The sequence below is a fragment of the Caretta caretta genome, chromosome 14 (genome assembly GCF_965140235.1).
Source record: "Caretta caretta isolate rCarCar2 chromosome 14, rCarCar1.hap1, whole genome shotgun sequence".
In the NCBI taxonomy this organism is placed as follows: Eukaryota; Metazoa; Chordata; order Testudines; family Cheloniidae; genus Caretta; species Caretta caretta.
This window is the reverse complement of record NC_134219.1, coordinates 8,793,962-8,817,676: the sequence shown is the minus strand read 5'-3', so window position 1 is coordinate 8,817,676 and position 23,715 is coordinate 8,793,962. Positions and strand designations below refer to the sequence as shown.

The 23,715-nt window shown below is 43.0% G+C and overlaps 2 protein-coding genes across 4 annotated transcripts; one reads left to right on the top strand and one right to left on the bottom strand.

The window, feature by feature from the left end:
* The first annotated feature begins 388 nt into the window (after positions 1-388).
* MILR1 (mast cell immunoglobulin like receptor 1) lies at positions 389-15,608 on the top strand. 2 transcript variants are annotated; one of them, XM_075119218.1, is made up of 9 exons: positions 389-488; positions 580-624; positions 6,294-6,584; positions 7,330-7,614; positions 8,709-8,822; positions 9,885-9,974; positions 11,474-11,542; positions 12,631-12,696; positions 14,791-15,608. In XM_075119218.1, the coding sequence occupies exons 1-9, from the start codon at positions 446-448 to the stop codon at positions 14,814-14,816; spliced, it is 1,029 nt and encodes a 342-aa protein (XP_074975319.1). In that variant the 5' UTR covers positions 389-445; the 3' UTR covers positions 14,817-15,608. The 2 variants fall into 2 exon arrangements, with proteins under 2 accessions (XP_074975319.1, XP_048674000.2); XM_048818043.2 differs by having other exon boundaries at positions 13,947-15,608.
* POLG2 (DNA polymerase gamma 2, accessory subunit) lies at positions 14,651-22,338 on the bottom strand. Of its 2 annotated transcripts, none has more exons than XM_075119216.1 (8): positions 21,807-22,338; positions 21,111-21,237; positions 20,859-20,964; positions 20,286-20,459; positions 17,964-18,104; positions 16,636-16,716; positions 15,842-15,942; positions 14,651-14,860 (listed from the first exon to the last, which is right to left on the bottom strand). In XM_075119216.1, the coding sequence occupies exons 1-8, from the start codon at positions 22,279-22,281 to the stop codon at positions 14,695-14,697; spliced, it is 1,371 nt and encodes a 456-aa protein (XP_074975317.1). In that variant the 5' UTR covers positions 22,282-22,338; the 3' UTR covers positions 14,651-14,694. The 2 variants fall into 2 exon arrangements, with proteins under 2 accessions (XP_074975317.1, XP_074975318.1); XM_075119217.1 differs by having other exon boundaries at positions 20,859-20,959; positions 21,807-21,936.
* Between the last annotated feature and the right edge of the window lie 1,377 nt (positions 22,339-23,715).

The following is a 23,715-nucleotide window of genomic DNA, read 5'->3' as shown; positions in this document are numbered from 1 at the left end:
TGGTTAAATATGGTTGTAGCTAATGTGGGTGGGGATGTTTCTGTCTGGCAACCATACTAGCCAAACTCTACTATAGATATACACCACTCCCAGGTTGTGTTTTAACACTAACACACCCAGCTCTTAGACAAAAATTCACTGATCACACTGGCTGGAAAACCATACTAGAAGCCTCCTAGTAACAATTGTGTTTAAGCGCTTAGGTTGTGCTTAGAACCCAGGAGTCCTGACACCTAAGTCCTTTGCTCTAACCACTGGAAAATATTGTCTCTGCTAGGCAGAATCTGGACTGATTCTAGGAGCACAGAAGCGTTTATGCAAATCTGAGCAGCAACATCCGTAATTTGAACTTCCTCAAATTTCTTGTCACATCCCCATCAAAGAGCCTTTTACCAGCATAACTGCTATTTCCTCTGTTCAATACACTCTTTGTGTTTGTAAGAAAATGCTTAAACTCATGATCATTCCATTCTTCATCCTATCCTGCTGTAAGCCATGGATCTGCTATTTATCAACTGCATCTTATTCCAAAGAGGGACTATTGACTAATTTTGCTCAAGTTCTTCTTCTCTCTTTTAGTTCAAGCCACTCAGGAGAGTCAAAAATCCAATGAGAAAGATAGCGGTAAGTTTTCATTTTTTGTTTTATTATATTATTTACACAAATCCTTTAGAAAAAAAATTCATGTCACTGTTAAACAGAATAATTCCGTGTTGTAAAAAATTTTCTCCTTGCTCTCTTTAGTCACACATGGAATGAGATAGTTACGTGAATTTTTTTCCCTTGCTAGATAGACTGTGTGTACATTCAGAAATGCTTAAAGTTTTTAAAACCCCACTAGAATCGCTGAACAAAATAACACTGTTTCCCTGTACCCTATTTTATATACTGTAGCTGGCTCTAGAAAGGAAAGCAGCGTTGTATAGGAACTAGGATTTGAAATACTAGAAATACTGTGATTTACATGGACTGGAGCTCAGCATTATCCTATGGAAAGAGTTTGCAGACTTTTTTCTACAGTTACATTTATGATGATCCCATGAAAAAAAACCTACATTAACAGAAAGTTGTCAGCCGCTTAAGAATTCCAAAGTCAGGGTAGCATAAAGTTAAAGCTGCTCCCACAACCTTAACTCTGCTTGTTTGTGCGTATGTATCATTACAATAGTGTCCATATACATTTTCACATACTACTTCACAACTAATTAAATAATGGATCATGCCCTTTTCCCCATAGCTTTAGATACACTACTTTCATTGCTATAATGATTCAGTAGAGCTTTTTTGGCTTAGATGTTTTATATCTGTTACCTTCTGTGTTCAGGTGTGTGTTTTACTAGGATAGTTAGCAGCCATGTACTGATGACTGAAATGAAAACAGATGGTTCAGCCTTTCCTAGGACATGAGCAGTTAAGTATAGTCTGGGGCTTCCTCCTCCCACAAAAATGTCCATGTCACGGGCAGGAACTTTGGGTGGAGAAGAAGAGTTCTATAAGGATCCCCTTTTGGGGACTGTTCCATGCAGGGACAAACTTTGCCTCATCTCCGCACACCATAAGCAGCTGTTCTGCCCCATGCTCCCATGTGGACCCCCAAAGATTAAGACTCATTGAAGGGCATGAGCCCATTCTCTTCTTTTCCTGACACAAAATCTGAATTTCGGGAAAAGATTTCCTGAGGTCGAAGATTATTAAGCTGTGGAAGGGAAGGAGGAAGCCTCGTTGCTTGGAACAGTCCAAACTAGTAATTCTAAAATAGGGAGTAATCCCGCACTGTCCAGAAGATGAATTTAGCAGGTCTTTTCCATCTCTAGATACTCTGCTCTGAGCTTCTTGTCATGCTGAGAAGCTACTCAAAGGGGTGTTTGTGAGGATCAGTTAATGGATGCAAAATACTTTGATAATATTTTATGCACACTGCTATTTTTACTCCATCTGAATTTCTACCTTGTACCTAGGAAGCCAGGTGCAGAATTCCCCATAAGGAAGAAAAATCATTTGTACTCATGGGAGCCAATCTTCCTCCCATTCCAAAACTCTAAGAGACTTCAAGGGGAGCAAGAGCAGGAGGCCTTTACTCCATAGTAACCTTCGTGAAGGATTTCTACCCACTTTACAAACATTCAGTAAGAGTTTGATCTTACAAGCCTACTGTGTATGAAATTCCATTGAGGACCTAGTGCATAGAGCCCTTTCAGGCTTGGAACATAAGCCTCACAACAGCCCTGTGCATTAAATGAGCTCTATTAGAGTAGAATGCTCTGTCCAATGCATTTCTTGTTCTTTTTCGGTTGTTAGTAGGGGCCTTGTTTGTTCCTGATGAGAGTGTTTGTTGGTGTCTGCCGTTTACCACTGATAAGCTGCATCATTTTGTAGACGGTTCCTTGTTCACCGTGAGCAGCTGAATCCTCTGCTTGTGTTGCCAGATTATCAATATAATTCCATTTGTCTGCTCTCACAAGGTGTTTGACCTCCCAGTGTGCCTTGCTATACTGCTCGTGGTATTTGTCCTTTAGCTTCTGGGATTTTGTGTCTAAAACTTTTTTCTTCAGGGCTCGTCTGGTTTCTATGGCATTCCATATGCTGGGTGTAATCCATTCCTTCCCTCTCTTCTGCTTGTAGCCTAGACAGGCTTCACTGCTCTGTTTATAAATTACTGTTACTTTGTCCCACTTCTTGTTGATCTCCTCATCTGGATCAAAAAATTGCTGAACAGGGAGCCACCTAAGGAGGAAGCAAACATCCAGGAGGCAGAAGATGATCTTGATATCAACACAGACACCCCAACTAAGGAAGAGATCATTCAAGACATCAAATCCTGAAAAAATGGGAAAGCTCCTGGCAAGGATAACTTGAATGCAGAATTGTTCAAAGTAAATCCTAAATTAGCAGCATCTATCCTGGCCCTTCTATTTATATCAGTCTGGGAAAGGGAAAAAGTGCCAGATGAGTGGACCAATGGGGTTATAGTGAAGATACCAAAGAAAGGAATTGTCAGTGATTGTAATAACTGGTGTGGTATCACACTTTTACCTGTGCCCAGCAAAGTAGTGTGTAAGATCATAATCCATCTTATATCAGAGGCAGTTGATAGCATTCTCAGAAAAGATAAAGCTGGTTTTCAGAAAGGGTGTGGATACACAAACCAGATCTTCATTCTACAAAACATAATAGGACAGTGCTTAGAATGGCAACAACAACTCTACGTAAATTCCATGGACTTTGAGAAGGCTTTTGATAGCGTTCACAGGACCAGCCTATGGTGCATTCTGCGGGCATATGGAATTCCTTTCTGTATAATCAACATCATCAAAAGCTTCTATTTCAACTTTACATTCAGGGTTGATCACAGTGAGCTCAGTTTTGAAGTCAAAACAGGAGTATATCAGGGGTGTGTCATGTCTGCAACCCTCTTCAACATTGCCATCGACTGGGTAATGCAGCGTACAACAGAAGACATGCCCAGGGGCATTAAATGGACATTCTTTTCATCCCTTGAAGACCTGGACTTCACAGATGATGTCGCTCTCCTATCACATACCCAACACCATATACAAGAAAAAACAACTTGACTTAATGTATTCAGCCAGAAAATTGGATTGAAAATCAATCGCAATAAGACGGATCTCATGACCTTTAATATTGCCTCACCATCACCAGTACGGATAGAGGATTATGTTCTCACCAATGTAGAAACATTCACATACTTGGGCAGCACCATCAGCCAGGACGATGGAACAAGCCAGGATATCCGGAACAAAATCAATAAAGACAGGAACACCTTTAGGAGCTTAAATACTGTCTGGAAATCATCAAAATACAACACCAAAACCAAACTCAAGATTTATCAGAGCTGCGTACTTTTAACACTACTTTATGGTGCAGAATGCTGGGGAATGAGAAAGTATGACACATCCAAACTGTCTTCATTCCATACAACCTGCCTCAGAAAAATCCTCCATATTTTTTGGCCCAGAACAATCTCAAACCAAGATCTATTGACACAGTGCAGTGCAGCCAAGAGGATCTGAGCACCATCATTGCCAGGAGGCGTTGGAGATGGATTGGTCATGTGCTTCGGATGGAAACTGATTCCATCACCAGAGTAGCAATATGATGGACACCTGAAAGCAAGCGAAAATGAGGCCACCCGAAAACAACATGGCGAAGAGCTGTGGAAGCTGAGCTGAAAAACCTGGGGCATAGCTGGGGAACCATTGAAAGACTTGCCAGAAACAGACAGGAGTGGAGGAGCTTCCTCATTGCCCTAAACGCCAGACACATAATAGGAACATGATGATGATGATTAGAGGGATGAGCAACATTCTCCACTAGTTTAGTCTTTGAAAGTCAAACCAAATTCCCCTGGAAACCATGAGTGATCTGGAAAGAGGTTGCTTAACATGGGCTGGGTTATGGGATGTGGTTCTTAGTTCTTGAAAGTAGCTATACTTGAACAAAAGAACTTCAGAAACAGACTTCAAAGAGAAACAGCAGAACTAAAATTCATTTGCAAATTTAACACTAGTAATTTGGGCTTGATAGGGACTGGGAGTGGCCGGCTCATTACAAAAGCAGTTTTGCCTTTCCTGGAATTGACACCTCCTCATCTATTGTTGGGAGTGGACTACATCCACCCTGATCGAATTGGTCCTGTCAGCACTGGTTCTCCACTTGTGAGGTAACTCCCTTCTCTTCATGTGTCAGTATATTTATGTCTGCATCTGTAATTTTCACTCCATGCATCTGAAGAAGTGGGGTTTTTACCCATGAAGGCTTATGCTCAAATAAACCTGTTAGTCTTTAAGGTGCCACCGGACTCCTTGTGGTTTTTGTGGATACAGACTAGCACGGCTACCCCCGCTTCTTAGTGTTAGTTTCACTGGGTGTTCATTTTGCAGCTGGGGATACACAAAGAATATATATTACAATTTGGACGCCTCCTCTTTATGTAGTCTGCCTATCAGTGGTGCTGAATAATCTTCATTTTTCAAGTCAATAGGAATTTTGGGGAACTGAGCTCTTTTGAAAACCTGGTCTAAAGTGTTTACATTTTTTCAACTGTAATTCATCTGAAATTCAGCAGTACTTTACTTTACCATTATTTCATTTGTCTAATGGCATAGTTACCTGCAAGAAAAAAACTCTCCCCTAGGGCTGTCAAAAGAATTAGTTTCTATTTCTGACCTTCTGAAAGATCTGGCACAGTGTTGGCCAATTAGATTACATATGTAATTACCACATCCTGGTTGGCTCAGAACATTTATAAGAAGGAATTTTTGCTGCACTCACTCAGAACAGATATGTAGTTGCCTACTTTGTGATTAGCTTGTAAAAAAGCATAAACAGGTTTTTCCCCTCTACCCTCTTTGGCACGCTAGTTTTAAAAACCATTATCCCAAAGAAATGTCTGTGGCCACAATGGGGGAAGATCTGCAGATATTTCCGATGAAAAATATTCAGAAGATAGGTATTACTCCATATGACCAATTCACGTTTCAAACATCAACATGTTTTTGCCCCGAGAGGCTGTCTTGGTCAACATTTAGCATGAGGGCCAATAAATCTCAGCTATCGCTTTTCATAAACCAATGGCTCCAAATCACAGGCATGTGATTGGGCACTAGTAAGTCATGCTTCTGTGGCTGGCATGCTGGGGCCCCCTTCCTTACACTCTGGATGAGTCTCTACATCTCATGCAGCAGGTCAGCTCAGATAATGCTCAAGTCTTCAGCTGCAGAGGCCCTCCCAAGACATGGGGGTTACAACTCCATTCAGAGACAGGTGATCCAGTTAGCATGACGTGTCCTATTCAGACTGGAGGGCCACATCGTGCAAGATCCTTTGTGCTGACTCTGGGGTTGAGGATGACTTGAGCCATCATAAGAAACACGACACCTCCACCTTTATTCTAGCTCTGGCTGGTAATCCTATGGGTCCCCCTTTCTGCTGTCTAAAGAGGAAATCCACATTCAGTTTTCCACTAACTCTTCACACACACACAAACACATACAGCCCAGTTATGGACACATATTACCTATCTCTCTCCCCGTGGCCAAGGACTGTACTCCCCAGCTGAAATGACAGAGGAATTTGGAACAGGTGGCAGGAAAATATTTGTACACTGAATCTTGGGTCTTATAGCCATGGAGTCCAAAAACTGAGGCTCCATGGAAGACAGGTGTTGCCCCAGCCCTGATGCCCTGGGCATCTAGTTCTCCACATTTCTCTGCCAGGGGGTTGGAAGTTATTTGCGGATTGTTGTTTTACTCAGAAATGTTTCTTTTCCTCAGAGCAACTGTCTAACCCTGAGTTTGGATCTCTCCAAAAGAGCTTGGAGGTACAAATTGGCCAGAATGTGACTCTGTCCTGTCAATCCACCAATGGCTCTCTTCCTATCAACTATACATTTTTTAGAGGAAATCAGAATCTGTGGCCGATTATAACGAAGGAGGACAGGAACCCAGCTCTGTTTAACCTAACTGTCAGTTCTGCCAGCGACTTGGGGGAATATAAATGCAAAGTTGTAAACGGAATCTCCAACAGTTCAAAATACAGCAAGAGTCTCAACTTTACGTTACTAGGTAGGGGTTTGTGTGTATCTGTGACATTTTTCAACATCAGGAAATGAGTGTTCATAATAACCCATCCCAGCTGGTCTGATCCTGTGAGCTCCTGAAGGCACAACCCCAGGGCTCTTTGACACATGGCACCATGCAGGACTGGGCACAAGCATTGTGCCATAACCCTCCCCAACCCATTCAGAACAGTTTAAAAATTATATTATGCATTAACATGTCCAGAGCGGGCTCTGGCAGCTGGAACTGCAGTCAGAAGGGGGTCACACAAGCTGCACCCGTGTAAGAGACCACCTAGATCTGACCCTATAGTTTTACTGTATAATTGTTCCTGCATATGCCCAAAATAGCTTGCGGAGTACAATCCACGACCATCTCAGGATTGTGCTGCCATGTGACCTTCCCCGCTCCTTGCTATCAATACCTTAACTTTTGAGCAGGAAGAGTTCTAAAACAGAATGAAATTTCTTTCAAAGGGATAGGGCCATATACTTTTCAATCCATTCATCCAGTAGCAGCAGCAGCCAGCAATCCTGCAAAGCGTTCTGGTAGAGAACAGTGTTCTAGAACACAGTGTGCCTCTGTCTAGAACTTGGACCAGATCCACAGCTGATGTGAATCAGCATAATTCTATTGGAATCAATGGAGCTACATTGCTCAAGGTCAGCTGAGGAGCTGTTCTCTTGTTTGTAGGTCTCAGTTTTAAATCTCATGTTTGCCTTATTTTTGTATTCCACTGGTTACTTTACAGATCCAGTGTCCAAACCAGTGCTGAGCACGACTACTTCCCAAGTGAGGATAGGCCAGAATGTGACACTGTCTTGTCACTCAGAAAACGGCTCTTCTCCCATCAACTACATATTTTTTAAAGGACGGAAAACGATGTCATCCAGAATACCTATGCAAGGAAAGGCAGCAGCTGTGTTAAATGTAATTATCAATTCTCCCAGTGACTTGGGCGACTATAAATGCAAAGCTGAAAATAATATCCCCAATACTACAAAATATAGCAACAGTCTCAACTTTACACTAGCAGGTATGTGTTTGTCCTACCTATTACTAACAGCATCTGATGATGAGCTTTTAATGAGCTCTGCCTGTCCATGTAAACTGGGGTAGCAGGTCCAGCAACAACAAAAGCACGTCAAAGTCCATGATGGAACTTTTAGTGCCTGGTAGCAGGGTCCACATGGCATCTTAGGGCACAGCAGGTTAGAGAGCTGGACATTCACACCTTGGCTTGCTGTGGATAGCCACAATTCCCGCCTCCTCCCCCAAGATTTTACTCTTGAGGTGCATGGATTTAACAAAAGAAACAAAGCCAGAGCTTTACGTTTAAACAGAGCCCAACTCAGCCTGTAAACCAGCACTCTAAGAACAGGGCATGAAGGAACACTACCAAGGAGTTACTTTTATATAGGCTTGGCAGAATTAGAATATATAATTTCAACAGATAATATCCATGATTATTTTTAAAGATTTTTATTTAAATTTTCAATTGTGTGGAATTATGGGGTAGGAGGGGAGTTAGACAATGGCAGAGTCAGACAATTATTTAATTACAGTAAACATATAAAAAGATAGAAAAAGCTAAAGCTTTACAAATGTTAAAATACAAATCACCACACATCAAAATATACAAAGCAAATATCCTCAAATTAAACTCAAGCAGCATTTTTCTTACTTTGTTTCCATCGATAATAATTGAAATTTACAGATATGCATTTTTTCATCGGTTTGTGTTTGATGAAACTCATGTTTACCAACATTGACGGATAAAAATCTAATCCTTCCAAGGCCTGCTTTTATAGTCTTCCCTGGCTTTTCTCTGAGTTTACCCTGTACACCTGCAGGACATCTTAGCCTAGAGCTAAGTCCCTACCTCCTGTGATAGGGCAGGATTGTGTCCAGATCCTTCCCCCTCTGCATCTGTAGGTTTTCAGTGTGGAGCCCGTTCTTTTTCTCTCTAGGCTCAGGTAAGGACCCCTCACCTTTCCACAGTCAGTGTTATTAACAACTGCTACTCCACTTCTCCAAACTGTAATAGAAAAGACTGGGCTTTCGTTTTAATAGAAAGATACATACTTGGAACATCTTGCTCTCTACAAACACTCTTTCTCCTGTTGACAGAAGAGGATGGCCCTTCCTATCCCCTCCTCATTTTTCTTGTGCTGCTGTTTCTGCTGGTGGTGATAGCAACTGTCCTACTGGTTCCATTTCTGATCCTGCCTTGGTGTAAAGCAAGTGAGTTTTATTTGCTTCTCCATATTTTCATTGTAAAATAGTGCTTTAGATCCTTATTACACTCTGTGTCCTTGGAAATGGAAGGCTTAGCTTCCTGTCTGCACATCACACACTAAGGCCTCCCCATCTCTTAGCAGCTGGTCTCAGTACTCCCAGTGTGCCTGGTCCAGATGGTGTCTCCTGCCCAGCTCCCATTAAACTGGAGGGGATGGCCCAGTAATATAAGCTTCAGGATGGTAACATCAAGATTCCCAGGAACTGCTGAGTTAAATCCAGTTAGGGTTAACTTATTTCTTCGCCTTTTTGAGGTAGATGCTGTATTGGAATCTTTAGGTGGAGCCCTTAGAAAAACAATATCCAATCTCTTCTGAGTGAATGCAGATCCAGTGGCACTTTTCTTAAGAGAAGTTTGCCCTTGGGTAAAACGCTCTCCTCATTCACGTGGGCTGACTCCTTTTTGCTCTCCACGCTAGAAGAGGCCACATTTCAGTGAGACCATACATATATAAATAAAGGGTGGATATAAATGCTAGGTAATAAGACCAAAGAGGCACCATTCTCCATCTTTTGATTGACTCCAAGTCCATCCTCAAAGCCAAGTATCTCTCTTCATACCAAAGCAACACGTTTTCAGGCTACATTTTAGGTCCCAAAGGCAAAAAGTTACACATGTGCTTATCTTCATGCACGAGTATTTTTGCAGAGGTCAATGGGACTGCTCACATGTCATAAGTTATACATGTGCACAACTGTTTGCAGAATCAGGGCCTTGGTGTCCAAAATTAAAGTAGGAAAGCAGTCTCTTTTTGCAAGGACCCCATGATATATCACCAATACCTGCTGCCTTTGGGAGCAATTATTTCCTCTTCCCCTACCTCCATGTGAAGTAAAGATGCAGTCAGGCATGAATAGTACTGCTTGCTAAGGAATGATGTTCATGGACTATAACGTTATTTAAAATATCTAACAACCCCCCCAAAATTCATGGGACATGCAAATATCAACTGCTCCAAAAAAATGTATCATTTGAATAATTTTGTTTGTTTTCTTTACATCTTGCAGGAAAACTGAAGTCAGCTGGTTCCTCAACTAGTTTTGTTTCAACAGACAAGGCAACAGGGCCTGAAAATTACGTGACATACACTGAGATAGGTAAATTCCAAACTGCTCTTTCTTTAGACGTGGGACTCACAAGCAGGAATCTGGCTGCAGGACACGATTAACTAGTCCTAGATAAAGTTTATGGATGATGCCTTTGGGTCTCAAATGGGGAAGATGGGAAATGGGTGATCGCTACAGGCAAGTTACTGACCCAATAGAACTCCCATTGACATTGAGTGGAAGTTGCTCAGCATCTCACTCTATATGTGCATCTTATGCCATCCCAAGAGCCAAACTGCAGTCTGGGGAATGACATTCATTAGAAAGATCCTTAGAACCTTGTGTGAACCATCCCTCAGCTCCTATCAGGACAGAACTAGAAGGAAAGTTTGTGTTTGGATGTCTGTGAAGGTACTGGTAAGGAAGTGACAACCACAAAGCAAAGAGAAAATCAAATACTAGTAAATAAAGCACAGAGCCTAGATTTACACAATAGCCCCTTGCTAAGGGGCAAGGAAAGGATTTCTGGGTTGCCAGCGAAAGTGAAAAACAATTGTACAGCTTCTGCATTTTGCTTTGTATTCTTCAGTGTATATTTCAGTTCTTCACTCTGTGTTGCTCAACTCTGGCGAGATTCAGAGCCACTTTCCCCCAAAATGGAGCCACAAAATAACTAGGCAACAGCTGTCATAGTATCTCCCTGTTGTGTTATAACTAAGGATAAGATTTTGTCACAGACATCACAGATTCCATGACTTTAATAGACCTCTGTGACTTCAGGGCTAGAGCAGCTGTCAGTCCCCTCCGCTGCAGCGAAGCTGGAGCAGCGGCAGTCTGCCCCAGCCATAGGAGCAGTGGCAGGACCAGAGCAGCAACAGCCAGCCCTAGGGGCCGGCGTGGCAGCCAGCTCCCAGAGCTGGAGCCGCAGATGGCTGTCAGCCCCCAGCAGCAAGGATCAGACTGGAGGTCTCCCCACCTCCTGCTATTTTTAGTAAAAGACCAGGTCAGGGGCTTCCATGAATTTTTGTTTATTGTCCGTGACTTACTAAAAATACCCATGACAAAAATCATAACCTTAGTTATAACATTGTGTTATCAGTGTGGACTAACATACCCCCATAATAAAAACGTTGCAGGACACCATGCCAGGATTATCTTGAGGTTCTGTCAGATTTCTCCCCTCCTGCGACCTGGAGGTTGGAAAAAAGGGAGGATATCTCCCTGTTTCTAGCTACTGGAATGAAGATGGGAAAATGGGTGTTTTCCTCTCTCTCTCCCTCCACCTGTCCGCTAGGAGGAATGGGGAGGTATTCTGGTTGCTCTGCTCCATTAGCTCTGCACTCCCTGCAACGTTTCACATCAGGTAGAAAGGAGTCCTCAACTTGCACTATCCAAGAATATGTAGAGGGAGAACAAATGCAGACTCTGGGAGAGGCACGTGGGTCTTATACCACAGGCTGAGCCTCAGTGCTCTTTCACAAGCTTAAATTCACCAAGCTGTAATCTCCTGCAACTGAACCTTGAACTCTTTTTCACTTGTTTCCATCCAGAGTATGCTAAATCTGAAGAAATGGAGTATGCCAACATACTGATTAGAAAAGAGGAGAAAGACAGGAAAGGTAAAAGGCTTAGATTGTAACCATGGGCAAAAATGAAGCATTTCACATTTTCAAGTTCATACAACTAGTGTTCTGGAAATAGAATAAAAACCGATTTAAACACAAATGTGTGTATCCCAAACACATCTGTGGATTAATGACAAAACTACCTCATGCATTTTGGAGTTTACTGTGCATTGATAGCATAGTCAAATGTTCACTTGCAGTAGGGCCTGACAACTGCCCAGTCTCACTCTTTATAAACCACTTTCACTGCATGCTCCCTCTTTCCAGAGGTTAAGCACAACTCCCTATGGAGATAGATCCCTGGTGGTTAGCATTCAAAGGACATTTGAAGATGAGAAGGGTGCAACCAGAATTCATTTCAGGCAGACACCAAAATACGCCCCCAATTTGCCTACAAATGTTAGCTACCAGCATCTAGACTAAGGGGTTGGAGGTACAAGGTAGGTTGTTTATTGAAAGGGTGTTTCTATTGGTTTGAGCACAGGACTGGCCAACAGGAACTCCCACAAACTAATCCTGTGGTTAACACTGACTCAATGTATGACCCCAGTGACTACTTGAGCTCTTTGAAAATTTCTCATCTTTAAAATAGGAATAATACTTTCCCACCTTGTGGATGTTATGAGTGCCTATGAATTCTCTCACAAAAATCTTCATTAAAGTGAAACTAAGGTTCAGAGTACATACAAATAACTTAAAGGGTAAAAATCTTTACAAGACTACAATAGCTAATTTAAAAAAAAACACACAAAAGGAAACTGTTAAGGTTAAATATGAAAATCACAGTGGTGGGAGGGTGAAGTGGCCCATGCAAAAAAACAAACAAACCACCAACTTTATTTTATTAAGTGGGCTGTGGAATAAATAGTTAAGACTGCCTACTACAGAGATAAACTTCTAACTCCAGTTAGAACCTTGACCTGAAAAGGACTACCAATAACCTTCTGGGATCCCAAATGCAACAGCTTCATTCTGAAATGGTCCCATTTGTGTCATTAGTTATTGAGCTACAAGAGGCATGTTTAAATATAGCTCAATTATTGTGGACTTTTTAAAAAGTTAGTGTCTATTCTGACTTTTAGTGAACATGAGGGCAGATACTACAGTTTTCTACTCTGAAGTCATCATAAGAGATGGAACACAACAAGGTAAGTTTCCTCTCTGATGAGTTACAGGAGAGAGAATTATATAAAATATTTTTAAAGAGAACCTCTACCCCAGTAAATGTTGCTAGCACCACCGTGCATGTATAGGAAACACACAAACAAACATTTAGATGCTAGTTTCCCAGCCCTAATTATTTTGTAGTCAGAAGGTGATGTTAATCTCCTCCCCTGCTAATATTAAAGACTGGGTCCCTCTCCCTGACTTTGAGAGACTCCAGTTTGATCAAGACAAAAAAACAAAACATGTTAGAAAAAGTTCATTGATGTCCAGATTTCTGATTCCTTTACTCATGCACAGTACCTAACTCCACAAGTAATGCCACTGTAACTAATGGGACTAGTTCTTAAAAAAAAAAAGAAAAAAAAAGGATTATCAATATGGTGGTGCAACTTGACTCTCCATTGGCATTTCTCTTTTGATGTGTCAGCGGGAAGGAGTAAGCCAACAGTTAGCTAACATGGTCCAGCTATCAGGCTCTCACACAGAGAGCTTTGTTCCTGTGCTTGTCAGGAATTTCAGGAAATAAAACAGGATTTTAAATAAGCAGAGAATAAAAAGGCTGTGTTTAGCCATAGTTACCTTAAAAAGCTGTCTGAGTAGCTGCCTGCTTGGCAGGCTGTTTCCCTAAAGGATCCATCGTTTGCCTTGCTAACCTACTACTACCTGCCAGGGAGCAGCTTCTCAGGACTCCAGGGTACAAGTTTTTTTACTTGAGCTGGACTCCTGCCTGGCATTGCCCCAGTCTTTTCCATTTTTGGGAGTGGGACTTGACATGACCCTCAGACAGTGGAAGAGTTGACTATTTCCCTACCACAGTCATTTTAACTCAGACCTATACACCTGAGTACCAACTACAATAGTTAGGGGTATAAGACCAGTACATTACCCACTCCATATTGCTTCCTCACTCACCCTGTAGCAAACAAACAATTTTTTCCTATCTACATTAATAGATTACTTGAAATAAAATGTTTACAGCTTAGTTCTTTAAATTGTTCTGGTATCCTTGAAAGGCAGAACAAATAATAATATGTTATATTCAAGCCAGAAATGACAGCAGTCTAAAGACTGAACTGGAAAACAGAGGCCATGTAGAGAAACATACTCACAAACTACTAACAAACACTGCCATTCTCTAAAAACAATGCATCCAATGGCTTTGCTTTTCAATTGGCCTTTTCCACATTTAAGCTTTTGAAACGCTCAACTCCCATTTATCTTCCCATTGCAGCAGAGACCTGCATTTGTCACCACATATCAGCTACATGTGTATTATCTGGACTCTCAGCCAAGGAAAACTTATCCAACTTACTGAAAATATCCTTTCTTCCAAGAGACCAAATCCTCTAGGACATGTCTTTGAGCCTGCGCTGCAGAAAGAGGCAAACCCAGCTTTGTCCATCAAGGGTAGAGCAGGGCTAATAATACACATCTGCAGAGTTTACCAATTAGAGAACTTCTACAGTCAGGAAAACTTTATCAAACTGGCAGACTCTGCAGCTAAGCATGATTAGCCCTGGCCTAACTGTGGTGGATAGATCTGTTTTTGCCTCTTTCTGCAGTGCAGGCTGGAAGAGGTGTCCTGAGCATGCCAGTTTGAGATAAGAGTAAGTTTTCCTGGCTGTGAAAGTTCTCCAGTTGGTAAGCTCTCCAGATGAGCATTATTAGCCCTTCTCTACCATGATGGACAGAGCTGGGTTTGCCTCTTTCAGCAGTGCAGGCTGGAAGATCTTCATAGAGGATTTGGATTTGATAGAGAATGAGTGCATCAGAAAGCTTTATCAACATCAGTTTTGGAGGATGTCATGGGTACTTCCCCACTCATATAAATAAGAATGAATGGTATCTAGCAAACAGAGTAGGGTATTGTGACTCAGAATTCCTGGCTTGTACTTCATCTGTGCCACTGATTCAGTATGATACTCTGGAAATCAATTTAAACACAGATACAAAATTCCTTTTATTAGAGAGGTTCTAATTTATACATTTTTAGCTGCTGTAATGTACTTAGTTAAAAAGTCCTTCAATCGAGAGATGTGCATCATTTCTTTCATGGTGGTATCTCTGCTTCTCAGCTGAACCACTCCATTCTCCAGAGTAGCATCACTGATCAAGATTGTGAAGAGGACACTCATCTCATCATACCTGCCAAAGAACAAGCACTCATTACTGCTGTTACAGTATTGTTGCCTTGGTGCGTGGCAGACTTAGATTGGGGTTATATCCCAGAGCAATATGTATATGTTCAAGTTTTGTATGTAGTTCTGTGTCCAATATGAAGATGCTTATTTTCTTACTTTCAGCTCCTTGATCTTCTCTAGTTAACTGCAGTAAGTTATTAGATTCTTTTGTAACAAAAGGAGAGTTTTATTTAGTAACCTACAATGGGGACATTTTTCACAGGAGAAAAACGTTACCATTTCTCCACTATTTACTAGCTGACCAGCCATACTTTGAAGAGTATTGTACATGAACATGACTTCTTAACTTTGCTATGTTAAACCAGTATGTGTTTGTTTCTTGCTGAAAACCTCTATTAATGTTAAGAGAAAAGCACAATCAAGATTATTTTTAGTCCTTAATCTACTTATGTTTTGTAGGTTAATATGGGCCAGTTCTAGCAAACTTAACTGGCATGAGCAATTCTTACTCAGTAGGACTGCTTGTGTGAATGGAGAATGAATCAAGGTGGTATCGGTTGAAGGGCTGGGTTCTATATAACAACGGTTTCAAATAAAATGATTTAAGAATGAAATGCAGAAGTCAGTCCACATGCAAAATTGGATGTAAGCCAGTTCTGTAGATTTATGATTCACTTTAGGAAACCAGTTTTCAGATGGGATTTCCTGAATGGTTTATTATTAGCAACTGAAGAGCAAAAAAAAAAAAAGAACCACCAAAAAGTTGAAGTATGAAAAATAAAAAAAAGTTTACTGAAATCCCTCACTTTTTAAAGTGAACCAATTAAAGAGTTTTTTAAATGTTGTTAGAGATATCCAGTCTCAATCTGTATTTTAGTACCTTCAGTCATTTGGTTACTGTACCTGAAATTATACTGAAATCACATTAATTTTTGCTACTTTAAGGAAAGCCATCTTTCCACTTGACATTTTATTTTTTTCTTACTTTGCATAGAGTTGCTCCAGAGGTGTCTGCATGGTTTCAAGATACCCAGGCCACACAGAAATTCCTTTCTCTATCAATTCATTGAACAGCCCCTGACACACCTAGAAAAAAAAAAGACAGCCTTAAGAGGTCTAAAATGTTGGGAGAAAGACTGTACAGACTGTAGTATCTGTTCGATATTAAAGCTCATTTATAATGTTTATAAATTAACAGCAACACACACTCAGAAAAGAGCATTACTGCTAAGAGAACTTCATTTTTATACATTGTTCCCCATATGCATATCTAAATAAAAAGGTCTTTTCCCCCAAGTATATTTCTTACACAGACATCACTGACTTGAAAAAAAAAGTCAAGTCTTCATCTGAAGATTTCCTCCCTACTATGAAGGATTAAACAAATTTAGTTTATATGCAGAACAAACAAAATTAGTCGATATTACTGTTCTATTAATACAGCTTGAGGAAGAGCAGACATTAAAGCCTGGACGTCTGTGTCCCCCCACTCCGTGTGGGATCAATCACAATGGATCTAACAGACGTGCCCACTGTCCCCAAATCCCCATTCCACAGGGCACCTCCTAGCATGCAGGGAATATGGATCTCTGCAGGGGCTTCCGAAATCCTGCACAGTGAAAACGCTGTTTCACTACAGTGAGGGCCCTCCATGCCCATGAAGGAGAAGCAGAATTTTCCTCACATGAATAGAAGGTTAAAAAAAGTCAATATCAGAATTACAGCACAACAGTAGATGTAACTCCAACTCCCACAATTAAATGCTTAGTTACAACACACCTGTCTCAGCTCCATTGTTGGGCCTCTTCCAACGTCCAAAGCAACTTTTATTGGTGTTAAACAAGGGTGAAGCTTAAGTACCTAACAGTGTTGCAAGAAACATGTTACTCAGCATTTACATTAAATACATGAACCAGAACTAAAAGAGCATTAGTGAAATATATAGGAGTATCAGGGTGGATTTTATTTAAATCAAATTGATTTAAATCACTAGCAGGAAGACTCGATTTAATCATGGATTTCTTCATAAAAATGCATTCATGTTGGTTGTTATAACCTTAATACATATTCTTCACAGGTAGAGGAACTTCATTAAAATATTCTCAAACTGGGTCTCTTTTACGGCCTGCTGCCATTATAGGTTTTCCCTTCTAGTGAGAGAATGGTACGGTAGATCTCAAATCAATGAAGGCTACACTCAGAAAGACCTCAAGACTTCTGGAATATGCTGCTCAAACAGTTTCATGTTTGTTTCTACTGCCTGTACCTCCCTTCTCAAGTTTATATCCAGGACTACTCCTTGTCCAGATCTATTCTGCCCCCAACAATCTTCTATTCATTGAACTTTCTGAAACTTTGCACTTTTAGAGAGAGGTAAGGGATTGACCCTGTGTACACAAATTTGCAGAGGGACAATAGGGTTGAGGTCTGTTATTTCTCACCTCTATATATTTATTTTAAAACATTTTTGCTGTTAACAAGCACGTTATCTCTGGAGACACAAATCCACAGTTTGAGAACTGCAAACTAAGCATCTCTGATGGTATCTTCTAGACTGAAAACCGAGTCCCATTGGGGAGACAGAAAGATTAACCTAAATAATCTATACAGAAGCCCCTGGAAGCCAATAAGATTGGGTCCCTAATCCATTAGCTATTGGAACTCATTTACAAAACTTTTCTTAAACATTAATATATTGTCTCATACTACAGAATTAGAATTAATAATCCCTATTTCATAATGAGATATCTTTGAGCTGTAATGTAGCTTAATTAAAACTATCTTTTAGATAGGTTTTTTCCTCAAAGCATTTTATCAAAAAAATCTGATTTAAATTTTTTTAAAAAAAAATCGGTTTTTATTTTTAAAAAAATTATTGATTTTATCCACCCTGAGGAATATTCAAATGTTTTTGAAATAATGAAAAAATAAATGCTTAGTTAGTAAATATATTCAATATGTACAGTCTTGTGTTCTCTCAAAACAGAAATCCAGACTAGAATAAAGCGAGCCACATTTGCTATAACACTCAGACTGTTGTTTTAATTTGTAGCTTCCAAGTAAGACTATTTTCAGTCTCTTCTTCCTGACACACACTAAAAGGTCACCTTTCTTTGAAGAGTTTTCTTTCTTGTTAGAGAGCTCTCAGTGAGCTGCAGAGAATCACAAAGATATGCTAGCACTCCTTGGTCCAGATTGCCGCTCACAGACAGCACATGAGGAATAATATTCTTCCTTCCATCTCGGCCCTGCAGGAGAAACACAACAGAAATGCACTAAGCAACAGTCCTCAAAAATAAATAGTGTATTTAAATGAATGAACACAAGAAGGCACCAATCGCCAGATGGGTTCCCTCAACGTACATTTAAAACAAACATATATTAAAGAACAACAATCAGGAGCAACTTAACAACATACGGCAGTATCTAACTGAAGTCTGTAGCAAGAGAGAGAAGCACCCCACCTTCCTTAAATACTGCCTCTGAAGCAACATCTCACCAAAAGCCCTCCAAGAAGATAAGCCTTACAACAGTGGTTCTCAAACTTTTTTTCCCCCCCCCATGGACCACTTGAAAATTGCTGAGGGTCTCGGCGGACCACTAAATGATCTTTCCAAATGTTGTTTGTACCGTTAACTAATTATCGTAAAGCGCTTTATGTAAAAGCGCTACATAAAAAAACGCTTTTTTGTTCTACAAATAGAAGGACAACTCATATTTTAATATCGGTAGTCTTATGTTTCTAATGTGATGGATATGCCCTCTCTCCCCTGCTGCGACAGCCCCAGAGCTGGGGCTGGGAAGGGACTGGGGGGGGAGGGAGTGGGGGTGTCTCTCCCCAGCAGCCACAGCCCTGGAGCTGGGGAAAGTCACCTCTTTCTCTGGCCACCACAGCCCTGCATGTCCCAAATTCCCCCAACCATCTCTTCTCACCCCACTGCCCCCTCCCACCTACCACCTATTGCCCCCAAGGCCACCACCTCACCTTATTTGTGCATCTTCTCCAGGGTCCAGGCACCTAATTAGTGGAGCCATGCCTGCGCAGCTCCACTAATTAGGTGTGTGGCCCCTTATTCTCTCATGGGCAGCTGCCCAGGCACGCACCTTAGAGGGAACTACCTGAATGGAGCTTGTGGACCACAGTTTGAGAACCTCTGCCTTACAACAAGGCAGGGATTTCAGACCCAGGCAATAGGGTTCAGCAGTGAAGGACTCCTCAAAGAGAATACCTTGCCCGGAGCCTCCTCTTTTACGTTAAGGAGCACCTTTGTTGATCTCAACTGTAGCAGAATAGCAGGGGGAAAGAGGAAGTCTCTCAGGGTTTCATATGTCAATGCCAAAGCCTTAAACCAGTGGTTCTCAACCAGGGGTCTGGGACCCCCTGGGGGGCCACGAGCAGTTTTCAGGGGTCCATCAAGCATGGCCAGCATTAGATTTGCTAGGGCCCAGGGCAAGCCAAAGTCCTGCCACACGGGACTGGAGCCTGGGGCAACGAGTCCCACTACCCAGGGCTGAAGCCTGAGCAACTTAACTTCGCAGTGCCCCCTGGACAACTGCCCTGCTTGCTACTCACTAATGCCGGCCTGGCTTTTATATGCAGAAAAAAAATTATTGTGGCAGAGCTGGGCCATGGAGTTTTTATAGCTAGGGTGGGGTGGGTTCAGAAAGAAAAAGGTCGAGCACCCTTGCCTTAAACCACACCAGAAAGGCAACTAGTGCAGACCCTGAAGCACCGTGTAACATGCTCACAATAGAATACTCTACTTAACAAATGAGTACTACAATCTGAAATACTGTTCCCTACACCAGTGGTTCTCAAAGCCAGTCTGCCGCTTGTTCAGGGAAAGCCCCTGGTGGGCCAGACCGGTTTGTTTACCTGCCGCATCCGCAGGTTTGGCCAATCGCGGCTCCCATTGGCCGCGGTTCGCTGTCCCCAGCCAATGGGGGCTGCGGGAAGGGTGGCCAGCATACCCCTTGGCCCGCGCCGCTTCCCACGGCCCCCATTGGCCTGGAGCGGCGAACCGTGGCCAGTGGGAGCCGCGATCGGCCGAACCTGCAGATGCAGCAGGTAAACAAACCAGTCCAGCCCGCCAGGGGCTTTCCCTGAACAAGCGGCGGACCGGCTTTGAGAACCACTGCCCTGTCAATGTACCTCAAATCTAACTTCAAGGATCAGCTCTGGAAGTCAGAGAATAGTTGGTTTCTATACTCATTCTCTGCCCGTCTATCTATCTGCTTTTGAGACCTGGTAAGATCATAGTCCAAGATAGCATGGGTGCAGGCTACCAACCACTCACACTGCCTTTGTTTCAAGAACAAAATTTTATTTCCATGTTAATAAACTGGATCACACCAAAGCAAGATTTGTATCTCATAAGGCTTTCCCAGTGAGCAATATGTTAAATATAATACAATTAACTGAATCTTACATGTAATTTTGATTTATTCCCTGGATACATTTGTAACAGTTCATTATCTCCTAGACTCAGCAACGTTTCTATTGGTTCCTTTCCCCAAGGAAAGCTGTAGTACAAATTATTTCCTTTTCTTCCCTCTTTATCTTGAAAGTCGCTGCTGCTGAAGTTGGATGGGCCTATCGCAAACTGAAAAATAGAGATTTAAAATGTCCACTTATTGTACATATTAACTGAACTGCAAATGATAACTCTTAAAATATAGGTGCAAACCCACTGGCCTGTGACCATTTAACAACAGCTTTTAGAATTCCAAAGTGCTACATAAGTTACAGCACACAGCCCCCAAATTAAAATGGTGTTTTTCAATTCCCATTATAAACAATTTGAGAGTGTTGTTATGCACTCTTACACAGCTTCTCTATTTTACCCCAGAAGTGGTTGCAGTTCAGAGGTGGATATCTGGCAATATCATTCTATATCACTCCTAGAAATGCCTTTCCCCCCTTAAAACATAACTCTATAAGAGGCAGCCCAATGTTTTCGAGCTTAAACAGCAGTAACAAAGGTGAAGTGAATATCAAATACCTTTCTCCACCACTGGAGCCGCTGGCGCAACCAGTAGTCAAGCCACTGTCCTGCAGTTCTGGCGGAGCTAAACCATACAAGGGAAGACATTGTCCTTTCGCCTATTCTTTAAACAATAGCAAGGGCAGCAAGTTAACTCCTTAAAAAATAATAAGGGAAAAGCAAGAGATACCATTCAAAAGTTATCCAAAATTAGCTTGCATTTGTTTAGTTTAAATATAAACAGAGATTTGTCAGTTTTCATTACTGTACCTCGCGATGTTGTCATTTTGAGGCTCAATGTTCAGAGCAGGATGAAAACATACTCCAACCTGAGCAAGTCCACATGGCAGCCTCTTGTTTACCAATTCTAGACAATTAATATATTGCTCTAGAGCACCTGTCACGAGACAAATCATTCATTTCTGCAGTTCTAGAGAGTATTTTAAGTTTTAATTATAATTAAATTCTAACTTATCTACAGAACTGTTAAAGCACAGACATTTAGCAAGAAGGGAGAACAAAGGTAAAAGCAATAAGACCTCAAAGCTATATAGGCTAGCTATGTGCACAACTTGATAACTTCCATACATTAATTATAGTATTTTGCATGCACCAGCTCTGCCATTTGGACGGCTGTTTCTGAGAACTGGTGAAAAATTCAGTTCTCACAGGCCCATCTCCAATGTTGACAGAACAGTTAAGGGTCACATACACATTTAGACATCACAAGCCATGATTACATTGCTTCAGTACCTAACGAGGACACAAACTTGTAACACACTGAGGCAACATCACAACATGAAGATGCAACCAGTAAATCATTTTAACAGATCAATCTTATCCAGTGGTATAAATACAAAGAGGTTACCCACCCTGCCTTTGGCTCCCACCCAGCAGATAATCAGAGATCATGCCTTCAATTTCTAAACATATTATTCATTGGGGATCATAAGACTAAGAACGTACCATGAAGAAGGTCCTCTCGCAGCACCCCAGACGTCCCTAGCATGTTTTCCAGAGCTGCAGTTATCTGCTCTTTGTTTAATTCTTTATTCTGGAAGATTTCACGCAGGGCTCCAACCTGTATCAGCCTGAGAGCCTCCCCTGCTGGCAGCATGCTAGCTCCTGGCGCACGATGTAGCAAAGAATCCACTGCAAACACTTGCTCCCTGGAAACCACCACTGAAGCCCACCACTGGGCGACCAAGTTTTTCCTCAGCTCCAGCCCCAGGGGCCCAAAGCCTGGGTGGCAGCCCCTGAGGTACGAGTCCCAAGTGAGTGCCTGCTGCTGGTCCCCTCTGAGAAAGTGCCTCCTTCGGCACACATCCAGCAGCACCTCACTGCCCTCCCAATGCTGCCCCTCTGCACTACTCCAGGGCCCCCCCATGTAGGGCCGCAACTGGGCCAACAGGGGCCCCAGAGCAAACCTGAGGGACCGCATCTGCACCCCAGGGACCCCCCACAGCAGGCCTGGGTGGCCCCACCTGCACCCCAGGGACCCCCCACCTGCACCCCAGGGACCCCCCACGGCAGGCCTGGGTGGCCCCACTGCACCCCAGGGACCCCCCACGGCAGGCCTGGGTGGCCCCACCTGCACCCCAGGGACCCCTAACCTGTGCCTCAATGGGATTTTGGAGGCGCCCACGTCAGGCCCCAGATGCCTCCCCTTCAGGGGACCCCAACCCGAGCCCTGCCCCAAAGCCTGACCCCTGAGCAACCGCTCAGCGCTAGGGTGGTACTGAGAGCGCCCGGGGGGAGAACAAAAAGGCCCCGACGTCTAACGGGTGGAAAAAAGCTTCTGGGAGCGCATGCGCACTGGATGGGGAACGGGCTATGCGGCAGGTGAACGCCGCTGCCCCAGCGAGCGGAAGAAGAACGCTCTGGGACTTGCGTTGGGCAAGGTCACGCGCCCAGCGCATGCGTGGTAACTCCCCTGCTCCCGTCCCCTGCGGCGGAACTTGGAGTCCCCGCTGGCCCCTCCCTTGGGTTACGTCAGCTTCCGCCGCACGGACAGTTGGTTCCTGGCAGAGCGCCGGAACCTGGGTGGAGGGGCGCCGGAACCATGAGCCCGTCCTAGCCAGGCCGGAAGCGGGAGCGCCCAGTGTGCCAGCTCCCGCTTCCGGCCTGGCCAGGGCGCGGGCCCTTGGAGGAGCGGGGGGGGCATTTCAGTCCCCCCGCACCGGAGAGAGGCTGGTGGCTCTACCAAGGAGCTGATCACCTTATCAACCTCCCTGCCCCCCAATCGCGTCCCCGGCCTGAGGCTTGCAATTTGGGGGGGGGGGGACAACGCTGTGCCCCCCAAACCATGCCCACGTTAAAAAGTGGGCAGACATGGCCCTCCCCCTTGCGGGGCTATGCCCCCTTCCGGTACCCTGCCTGGCTAACGGTGCTGGCAGGTTCTGGGCGGTTTGAATGCTTGCCGTTTGAAATGACACTTTATTCTATAATTTGATTTTATTTTTAATTTAAAAAAAAATGGTGTTTTTCAAACCAGCACGAAACGTGTGTGTCTGTTAAGGAAACGCCTTAAAGCATGGGACATTATGAACGGAGCACTCAGGAACTGTGCTAGTCCCATCCGCAGATGGTTCTGATCCCCTGTGAAGCCCCAGTGGACCCCATGGGACTCTGTGCAGATACGAGCACGCAGCTGCATAAATCTGGTTATAGGATTCCTGAGGCTAATTCCTACTGCCTTGAGGCTGTTATGCCAACACCTTCACCTATTGTGAGAGACCACAGCATTTTCTGACAACCCTCCTCTGCCTTCCCCTCTGTCATGGACACAAATTCATGCATCGACAAATGAGCCAGGAGATGGGAGTCAAATCACAACTTTCCAAACAGGGTGTAGGTGACCACAGCTGTGGTCCAC